This window comes from Anabrus simplex, chromosome 1, assembly GCF_040414725.1.
Source record: "Anabrus simplex isolate iqAnaSimp1 chromosome 1, ASM4041472v1, whole genome shotgun sequence".
NCBI lineage: Eukaryota > Metazoa > Arthropoda > Insecta > Orthoptera > Tettigoniidae > Anabrus > Anabrus simplex.
The window spans coordinates 125679778-125691050 of record NC_090265.1 but is presented as its reverse complement, the minus strand read 5'-3'; the positions used below and the strand labels follow the sequence as shown (position 1 = coordinate 125691050).

The 11273-nt window shown below is 37.6% G+C and overlaps 1 protein-coding gene across 5 annotated transcripts in view; it reads left to right on the top strand.

Annotated features, from left to right (window-relative positions):
- Positions 1 to 1725: 1725 nt before the first annotated feature.
- The window catches only part of LOC136862692 (putative leucine-rich repeat-containing protein DDB_G0290503), a 273731-nt gene continuing 264183 nt past the window's right edge, over positions 1726 to 11273 (top strand). The window contains exons 1-3 of one of the 5 annotated variants that reach the window (XM_067138901.2): positions 1729 to 1956; positions 2119 to 2210; positions 2631 to 2740. In XM_067138901.2, coding sequence (XP_066995002.2) covers positions 2131 to 2210; positions 2631 to 2740 — 190 coding nt within the window. In that variant the 5' untranslated portion in view covers positions 1729 to 1956; positions 2119 to 2130. Of the gene's footprint in view, positions 2084 to 2118; positions 2211 to 2630; positions 2741 to 11273 lie in introns of all 5 variants that reach the window. The other 4 variants (XM_067138925.2, XM_067138916.2, XM_067138909.2 and 1 more) reach the window with 4 other exon arrangements.

Genomic DNA, 11273 nt, shown 5'->3' with positions numbered 1-11273 from the left:
TAACACGACTCTCCATACATGGGTTTCACCACAAGGTATGCGTAAACCAGAAGTTCCATGAGCCAGACGAAGATTGTAAGTGCATTTTGTGTGGACAGAAGTGTAGAAGATATCACATCATAACATGCACGAAAAGAACCAGGACAATTACAGACTATAGCAAAGACTAAAATGTGAAATTTATTTAATGCTCAAACTTGAGTGTATATTTCTCTATTAATTAATTAATAGAAAAAATTGTTAGCGTAAATTGTATAATATTGTATTATTTATTTATTTTGTGCCTTTCTATGTGGCGAAGTTAGGTCTCACGGCCCTCTCATACACTTAACCACTACATACATACATACACATAATTTGGAAAAAATAACATTAACAGTCCCTAGGAATTACCTAAATTTATGGAACAATATTATAATAGATTATAATTGTTATTTTTAATCATTTATATTATCTAGCCTATCTACATCCACATCACCTAACAATAGTTCTAAATCACACTTGCGGGCCGATGACCTTTGATGTTAAGCCCCTCAAAACAACAAGCATCATCATCATCATCAAATCACACTTGCACTCATACACACTAACATTCATACAAGCTGATCACGTATTTTTGAGAGGTAATCTCGACGAGACCGTTTAAATGAGACTGTTGATGTGCTATTACGTCTACTGAAAGGGAGTGTGTTCCATAGCCTTGCCCCAGACACTTGGAAAGTTTGGCTGTACACAAATGAATGATTAACCGGTATCATAAGGGTAGAAGTCGATCTGTGTCCATGAATAGACGAGAGGAAAATTATAGGAAAATTTTCTTCTCTATTTAATTAAAAATTTAGTGCTTGACAATAATGTATTTTAGTGTACTATTTGCCACCGAGGTAGACACCTCATTTAGAAATAAAGAGATTTTGATTATATTTCAATTTTGTTCGGAAAACGATTTCAGATTGATGAATATTTTGGTTTTGAGCGTTTAACTTCCGTTCTATTCCCTTAGATGTGAAATTTTTTGAAACCCTACCTTTGTGGGTGCGTACGTTGTAATAGCATTGTGTCCCCAAAATCTCATATGTTTATGTAGAGTAGTTTTGCCTGGGCGTTGATATGCGATCAGTCAGGACATTATCTTATATATTTAGATAAGTATCGTAATAAAAATACTTCAATTTTTTCAAGACCCGATTAAGTGGATTTTCCTAAAACGAAGAATGCCTGTTTCTTTATTTCTAAAGACAATTCAAAAGACCATTTTTCATGTCTGTGACATCTTCAGTTTTTGAGTTATAGGTATGTTCTTAAAAGCACCCGTTTTTCAGTCCTTTCCACACCAAACCTCTGCCCTGCGAAAACCAAAAATACGTGTTCCTTTATTTTTAAAGGAGATGCCTAATCGCAATTTTCACGTTTTTAAAGTTTTCTTGTTTTTGAGATGTAAATATTGGCATAAACATAATTCAAACCATTTTTCACTTCTTTTCACCCACTCCTTTAAGTGGATTTTTTGAAAACAAAATAATACGTTTTTCCTTATTTTAAAGGAGATTTCAAATACCAATTTTCACGCCTGTAATCTTCAGCTTTTGAGTTCATAGTTGGCCGTGCTTATTTGGATCTTATCTTGAAGTTCTTAGGTAATTCTTTTGCTTTTTCGTATTTTCTTAGTTCGTTTGTTTGTTGTTGTGTCAAATGTTCTCTCAGATCGTGTTCGCTGTATGTAAACAATATGGAAGCTAAGTTCAAAATAGTTCAGGTGTTTTGTGACCAATTTCGTGAACGTGGGTGCATGTTGTAGGTGCGATTAGTGTTTTCAGTTTTAGTGCGATTGTTTCATCATTGTCGGTGTTCTCTTTATCTTTTAGTTTGGAAATGTTGAGTAATAACTGCAATTTACTTGACATCAGAATGAGAGAATTTCTCGAAGCTGGCAATGGCTTACTGTTTCGTAATTAGGTATTGCTTTAGTAATATGCTCAGAATTTGTTATTCGATAGATGCGCCTTAAGATTATGTTATGAGTTTCATATTCACATTACTACAGAGGATACTGTTGAATTAGTATTTTCCAAAGGAGTGACTGGTACGTAGTACTCGGTTCTTGTTACTTTTTCTCAGGTTTATAATGCAATGATAACTATTGAAATGGAAGGAGGCACAGCTACTGTGACATTCGTTTCGTTGGATGAGGAAAAACCTGGGTATGAGAGGTAATGCTTTATGCTAGTTCATAAATCAATTTTTAGTTGGGGTTACATAGAGCACATGACGTGTTATGCGGAAGAGTTTATTTAGATCAAGGCATTTTTCATCATTTTGTTCTTCAATAACATATTTTCATATTCCCATCACTGATTGTTCAAGGCTTCCTTTTCTTATTTCCTGAATGGCTGTGCTCTTTAGTCCATTCCCGATGGAGATAGATCAGTCCTTCCCTGCATGAAGCTTATTGGAAACTTTATATTATTCATATTTGTGTAGTGTTCAAAATCAAATCAAAATCACTTTATTTGCAAATGAGGTGTTGGAGAGGATTGGTATTGCATTTGATTTGTGTTGAAGTTTGGTGCAATATCTTTTGAAGATTTGCTACTTAGAATTTAATAAAATTTCCATTCTGTTTATTTTAGGAATAACAGCGATGAAACTTTCTGTTCGGACTCTAGTAATGGTGTGCGTTCAAAGTGTAGGAGTGCTACGAACATACTACATAAGAGACGAGTCCTTCACCCGTTATTAGGTAAGTTTAGAACCTGGCAAACTTCAGTACGAGTAGCATGTTGTCATGAATGTACGGTACAACTACATTAATGGCACAAGACTAGCACCGTGAGCAAACCCTGCAACGGGAATGAAAGACGATTTTCTTTTTTCATAATGGCTTACCAAGGTTAACAGAGCTTTGGTTGTGAGTTGAAAATAATTCAATCATTCACTACTGATCTGCATGTAGGGCTGTCGCATAGGTAGGTAGATTCTCAATTTGTTGTACTTGTCAAATATGTCAGGTAAAAAAAAAAAAAAAAAAAAAAAAAAAAAAAAAAAATAAAATCACACCTCTACTCCTTCCTTGTACCTTAATGAATGTCTGTAATTGCATTTGACGGCATCTACAAGTAAACTGGCGATGGTCGGCTTGTGTACCGTAATACCAATATAATTTGGTTTCCCTATAGGAATCAACATCTATAGCCTATCATTGTGTATTGTAACTGAAACTTGTCTCCTTCCCAGCCCAAAGTACAATATGTTTATAACATTACTCTTTTGTCTGAAATCACCCAGAAAAAAACATGGTGCTTTTCTTTGGATCTTTTCCAGTTCTTGAGTCAAGTAATCCTGGTGAGTGTCCCCTACACTGAAACTGCACTCAAATTGGGACTTATATGCCCTCACCTTTACATCTTTACTATAACCTGTAAATACTCTCTTAACCATATGAAGATGTCAGTAATCTTTATTTACAAACTTGTTAATGTAATTGCCCCAATGAAGATCTTTCACTATATTCATTTTTGACCATTGGTTTCTTTACAGCATAAGAGTTTTGATGTGTGTATGTACGAGGGCAAGTCAATAAGTATGTGTAGTTTTGCTCTAATTGTCTTTAGGTTGACTCTGTGGCATTGTGTGCTCACCAGCTGCTAGATGGCACCATTGTCTTTGTCTGTGGTAGGTTTCAGCGTTATCAGATCAGTACAGCTTGTGCTGTTGTGTAGTAAAAATGGCCGCACCACTCTCTGTTTGCACCAAAGAAGAACAGCATTCCGTAATCTGTTTTTTGTGGTCTGAGGGTGTACCAGGAGCGGAAATTCATAGAAGACTTTCAGCACAATACGGGGACAATATTTTGCCACAGCAGATGCTTCCATTCCATGCTCTGACGTTTGCTATCTGGTTCGAAGTGGTAAACCCATGTTTCATCTCCATTGATGTTTCAGAAATGTTTCACCTTCGTTAGCATGACACTCCTGTAGGTCCTGAGAGATTCTCACATGATTGCGCTTCTGCTCTTCATTGAGTTGTTTTGGAACCCATTTTGAACAGACTTGTGAAAATTAAGCCTGTTATGCATGAGTTCATGTGCAGAACCATGGCTAATGTACGTATGGTTTGCCACGTCATTAGCAGTCGCTCGTCTGTTATTCAGAATCATATCACACACTTGTTCAGTATTGGCATCAGTTACGGCTGCAGATGGACGCACGGATCTTTCCTCTTCTTCACGCACGTGCGACCCCTTTTGAACTGTTCGGTCCACTGGTAAACACTTTGCTGTGGGAAAACATTGTCCCCATATCATGCTGTAAGTCTTCTATAAATTTCCACTCCTCGTACACCCTCAGACCACAAAAAACGAATTACGGAACGCTGTTCTTCCTTGGTGCAAACAGAGAGTGGCACTGCCATCTTTACGTCGCAACAGTGCAAGATGTACTGTTCTGATAACGCTGAAACCTACCACAGATGTAGACAATGGTGCCATCTAGTGGCTGGTGAGCATACAACACCATAAGACAATTAGAGCAGAATTGCAGATACTTATTGGCTTGCCTACGTATTTATTAATCACCATGAGATTATGTTCAGTATATATGCTGCAGGATGCAAGACATACCGGATCATATTTTGTTTAGGTGTGTGTGTATTCATATATCACCATTGGTTTAGGAGGCTTTTTGTGCTGTGTTACGGTAATGATATCTTTCTAGGTAAATACCTGTAAGTTGTAAAGAATAACCAGTCAGCAGCTTCAGGGTGCAGAAAGAGAATAACTTAGGTACCATACAGGGATGCTGTTATATATTAAAAAAGGGAATGCTTAGTAACAAGCTGTACCAGTATTTTAAAATGGGAGAAAGCGAACATCTTGGTGGAATGATGAAGCCAGGGCACCTTCAGTTTTGTAAAAAATTGTATCAAAAATGGCTTCAAATACAACTGATGGATATATTGAATTGTACATAGATGAAAGAAACAGAGTGAAACAAATCATTGTGGAATCCAAGAAGTCATGGGATGATTTCAGTAATACACTGGAAAGGCTTGGTCAAGCAGCAGGCGAACCTTTCTGGAGAGTAATAAAGAATCTTATAAAGGGAGGGGAAAAGGAGATAAATAGTGTTTTGAACAAGTCTGGTGAACTCATAGTTGATCACAGGGAATCATTGGACACGTGGAAAGAATATTTTAAAAAGCTTTCTATTAAAGTCGCAAACTGGCAAGTTCTTGGCAAGGACAACAATGATGGTAGTGAAATAACACTTGAGGAAGTGGAAACTTTAAACTACATTGTCATAACGGAGTAGGAATAGACGAAATTAGATCTGATAGGCTGGTATGAAATAGCTTCCTAGACTGAGTAACGTCATTAAGGTACCTTATGACTGGACGAAAGCACCAATTTATTGCACCCTATCTATTAGATTGATAACTGTTTTTATTGACATAGTTAAGGCCATTCGGCCTCCTCTTACATTAAACCAATTATTATACAGGAAGAACTGCAACAACTATTGAGGTATTTCATTGATCAGTATACTTTTTTTTTTGCTAAAGGCTTTACGTCGCACCGACACAGATAGGTCTAATGGCGACGATAAGATAGGAAAGGCCTAGGAGTTTGAAGGAAGCGGCCGTGGCCTTAATTAAGCTACAGCCCCAGCAGTTGCCTGGTGTGAAAATGGGAAACCACGGAAAACCATTTTCAGGGCTGCCGATAGTGGGATTCGAACCTACTATCTCCCGGATGCAAGCTCACAGCCACGCGCCTCTACGCGCACGGCCAACTCGCCCGGTGATCAGTATACTAGACAAGATGTTCACTGGCATTCTAGAAAGGAGGGTGCAATCAATAATCGTAAGTTTGATGAAAATGATTAGTATTGAGGTCTTAGGTTCAGAGGGTCCCGGGTTCAATTCCTGGTCGATTCGGGGATTTTAATCGTGTGTGATTAAATCTTCTGCCTTGGGGACTGGATGTTTGTGTTTGTCCTAACACTTTCATCTTCATATTCAGACAATGCACTACACTACCAACTTCTACAGGAACATGCAATAGTGATTACATCCCTCCATATAAGGTTAGCATCAGGAAGGGCATCTGGCCGTAAACCGGGCCCAAATCCACATGTGCTACAAATTCGCAACCACGACCCCACAGATGTGGAAAAAGCGGTAGAAGAAGAACAAGAAGTTTGATGAAAACAAGTGCGGTTTAGTTTCAGCACACAGAGGAGTTGTCAGGACCACAGTTTTTGTAACTTATGCACCATTCATTGATCCTTCAAGAGGAATAAACAGTTATGTTTATGTTTTATAGATCTTGAGAAGGTATATGACAGAGTACCAAGAGAAGGGATGTTAGCTGTACTGAGGGATTCATGCAAGTGTGATAATCTGATGTAACTTGAAAAAATTATTCTCTCACCCATGGGTAAATAATGCAAGTATCAAGCTGAAATTATTATTATTATTATTATTATTATTATTATTATTATTATTATTATTATTATTATTATTATTATTATTATTACTTGTATGGCTATGAAGTGTTTACATCCATTTAGTTGGCTTATTATTATTATTATTATTATTATTATTATTATTATTACTACAATACAATCACGTTGTTTGTGAGGTTATGTCATGAAACGTGTGCTGTACATAAATATTTATATGAGTTCAGTTAATGTAAATTCCTGTAAATGAATATTATATAATTTATTATTACCTCTCTATGATGTGTAATCCGCTACAGAATTGTGAAACACGCTGTAACATCCAGAATGGCTCTAGATCAGATGAGGTGATGCTAGAATATTCTATACATTATAACCATGTTGTTAGGCACTTGAGAATTTACGAGAAGGTATTATGGTAATGTATCTTTCTAGAAGCCTGGCCAGGCACATATGTAAAAAGGTGGCCTTTTTTCAATCAATGAATACTGATCTGCATTTAGGGCAGTTGCCCAGGTGGCAGATTCCCTATCTATTGTTTTCCTAGCCTTTTCCTAAATGATTTCAAAGGTAAGGTAAGGGTTATTCTGGGTAAGGTAAGGGTTATTCTGAGAAATTGGAAATTTATCGAATGTCTCCCTAGGTAAGTTATTCCAATCCCTAACTCCCCTTCCTATAAATGAATATTTGCCCCAATTTGTCCTCTTGAATTCCAACTTTATCTTCATATTGTGATCTTTCCTACTTTTATAAACGCCACTCAAACTTATTCGTCTACTGATGTCATTCCATGCCATCTCTCTGCTGACAGCTTGGAACATTCTCTCAATTCTTCCCAACTCAAACTTTGCAACATTTTTGTAATGCTACTCTTTTGTCGGAAATCACCCAGAACAAATCGAGCTGCTTTTCTTTGGATTTTTTCCAGTTCTTGAATCAGGTAATCCTGGTGAAAATGAAATGGTGTATGGCTTTTAGTGCCGGGAGTGTCCGAGGACATGTTCGGCTCGCCAGGTGCAGGTCTTTCGATTTGACGCCCGTAGGTGACCGTGTCGGGATGAGGATGAAATGATGATGAAGACGACACATACACCCAGCCCCAGTGCCGGTGAAATTAACCAATGATGGTTAAAATTCCCGACCCTGCCGGGAATCGAACCCGGGACCCCTCTGACCAAAGGCCAGCACGCTAACCATTTAGCCATGGAGCCAGACAGGTAATCCTGGTGAGGGTCCCATACACTAGAAACATACTCTAGTTGGGGTCTTACCAGAGACTTATATGCCCTCTCCTTTACATCCTTACTACAACCCCTAAATACTCTCATAACCATGTGCAGAGATCTGTACCCTTTATTTACAATCCCATTTATGATTCCCCCAATGAAGATCTTTCCTTATATAAACACCTAGATACTTACAATGATCCCCAAAAGGAACTTTCACCCCATCAACGCAGTAATTAAAACTGAGAGGACTTTTCCTATTTGTGAAACTCACAACCTGACTTTTAACCCCGTTTATCTCCTTCCCCTTAGAACATTAGACCACCTGTCTTCTACAACTCCCCCCTTTCCTTCCCCTCCCTCTTGTACACCTACTGTAACCTGTACATTGTTTGAGGGAGTCCTATCTTCCTTCCTGTCTTCTGTGAAAATAGTAATTATCTCCCTCAAACTCTCCAATTCCTCCCTCATACCCCTCAATGCCTTGCCGCACCCACAGTTCATACACTCGCGCTTTACGCGCTTTTTACGGAAAAAATGAAAATAAAAATAAAATAACTTATTTGCAAAAAATAAATGAACGGAGGGATATATTGTCTGGGATAGTACTCAAAGATCACACTACAATAAGGTAATTAATATAAGACTACACTACAATACTACTTAGTCGTACACTATTTTTTATCCTACAACCTCTAACAGGATATAAACTGCTGTTAATTACTGAATATCGAAAGTGATATACAATGGTAGACGAGTTATTGTTTAGTAAGAGTCATGGTTTACCAGGAGTTATACTTGTGACCACATGTTATGACATGTTGGTAAGCAGTCATTTGTTTTAAGGTTGCGATCTGTGTGTGGCTTAGTGATAGGCATTTGTTAAAGAGTGCGGTTTGTTGATGTCTATATTTGGTTTGTGACAGCAGTTGATTAGGTTATGTGTATGTTTATGTGAAGTTAAGGTGAAATAAATAAGTGTACCAACTGACAGCATTTTGTGTGTGTCTTTGTGGATACAACAGGATTAAGGGTTGATTATTATGAACAATCAAAGGCATTTATGTCAACAATTGGGCTGTCTGAGAATAGATGGTAGGATGAGTTCTTGGTTCAAGTTATGTAGGTTAGGTGTGGCTGTAACCTTTCACCTTTATTGTTCATAGTTTGTGCATTAGTTGTTTGTTTGATTCCGACTCTCTGTGACCCCATAGACCAAAACACACCATTTCCTACTGTACTGTATTATGTCCTGAGGACTTTTCATTTTGAAATCCATGCCTTCTTTGATATCATCAACTTCTCAGCTGTTCTACCATCAGTCTTCCCCAGCATTAAGGTCTCTTCCAGTGAATCCTGTCTTCTCAAAATATAACCAAAGTACTTTAGTTTTTGCTTCAGCATTTGTCCCTCCAATGAACAGCCTGGGTTGATTTAATGTAATATGGATTTGTTAAATCTCTGTACAGTCCACGGAACTTTAAATAGATGTCTCCATCACCCTAGTTCAAATGTGTCTATTCTTCAACATTCAACCTTTCTTATTGTCCAGGTCTTGCTTTCGTACATTACTGCTGGAATGCCTGTACTATATGGATCTTTGTTTTTAAAGTTATTGTCTCTACTCTTGAAAACTGCTCCCAAGGAGTTAGCGTCTTTTAATTTCATGGTTGCAGTCACCGTCAGCAGTGATCATTGTTTCTCCCTCTATATTCCAAAAAAGTGATAAGATTAGTTGCCATGATTCTTGTTTTCTTGACATTCAACATTTGTCCAGCCTTTGTACTTTCTTCTTTCAGTTTTGGTAGGAAATACTTTAGCTCTTCTTCATTTTCTGCCATCTGGGTGGTATCAACCACGTCTAAAGTTATTTATATTTCTGTTTCATCGAACTTGGTTTTCCTCATCATACATAATATGTTGAATAAATAGGGTGACAATATGCAGCCTTTTCATGCACCTTTCACAGTCTTGACCCATTTTGTTGTTCCATATAAGGTTCTCACCACAGCTTCTTGGTCATTGTAGAGATTCGTCAAAAGTCAAATAAGATGATCTTTATTCCCAAGTTCATTATTTATTTTATGGTCAACACAGTCAAAGGCTTTAGCATAGTCAATAAAGCAGAGATACAGGTCTCTCCATAATTCTCTTGCCTTTTCCATAATCTAGCAAATGTTAGCAATTTGACCTCTATTTTTTCTGCCTTTACAGAAACCGGCTTGTACTTCAAGTAGTTCACACAAAAGGAATACAGTATTTGTGTGACATATAAAGTCAGTATGGAACAAAAAACATGAGATTCACTTCATGGAGTTCTTGGTACTGTAGGCATCATTATCATCATCACCACCACCATCATCATCATCATCATCATCATCTACTAAAGGCAGTGCGTAGTCGCTGTAGCCACATCTGATGATCTTCTGCTAGCCTCTTCATGTTGCTATATGAACCACATGCCAGTTCACCGACGGAGTTCTTGATGTATGACATCCTTCGTCATCCCCTGGGAGCTTACATCCAAGGAACTTTGTTTTCCTCTTCTTTATTGTATAATAATAATAATAATGCTATTTGCTTTATGTCCCACTAACTACTTTTATGGTTTTCGGAGACGCCAAGGTGCCGGAATTTAGTCCCGCAGGAGTTCTTTTACGTGCCAGCAAATCTACCAACACGAGGCTGACATATTTGAGCACTTTCAAATACCACTGGACTGAGCCAGGATCGAACCTGCCATGTTGGGGTCAGAAGGCCAGCGCCTCAACCGTCTGAGACATTATTATACAGAGTAATAAAATCAAAAAGAATACATCAAGGAAAAATCAAGGCATTAGAGAGAGAAGATGGATCCATAGTACATGACAAAAAGGTTCTTCAGAAGGTGATGGCAAAGTATTTTGAAAACTTCATAATGAGGATGACTGCTCAGAGGAAGAAGGAGATAAGAAAATGGAAATAATAGATGGAGAAAAAGAAGAGAACCCAATAACATGGTTGGAACTTGAAAGGGCAGTGAAAGCAATGACTCCAGGTATAGCAAGTGGAAAAGACAAATTCAATGCTGATAAGATTAAGGCAACAGGAAGCAGTGGACTGCAGTGGTTATACCGAACCCTCAATGCCATATGGAAAGGTATCTGAAGATTGGCAACGAGGAAGCAGTGTACCATTGTTCATAAAAGGAAATAGGAAGAAATGTGAAAATTATAGAGGTATAACCCTATTATCACATGGGCTAAAAATAATGGAGAAAGTTATAGACAAAATACTGAGGGATATAATAGAAACATAATTAGAGGAAGAACAATATGGCTTTAGACCAAGTAGATCAACAGTAGACTTGATATTTGCAGTGCAAACGGTAATGGAAAAGAACAAGGAAATCATCTTCGTATTTTTTGATTTGGAAAAGCTTATGATACAGTTAAGAGAAAACATGTATGGGAATGCCTATGGAAAAGAATGTACCAAAATCATTAATTAACAAGATAAAAATGTATCATGAGAGTAAAAGCAGTGTACAAGTGCGGAGTGATGACTGAGACATTTTATACAAGAAAAGGTCTCAAGCAAGGAAGTG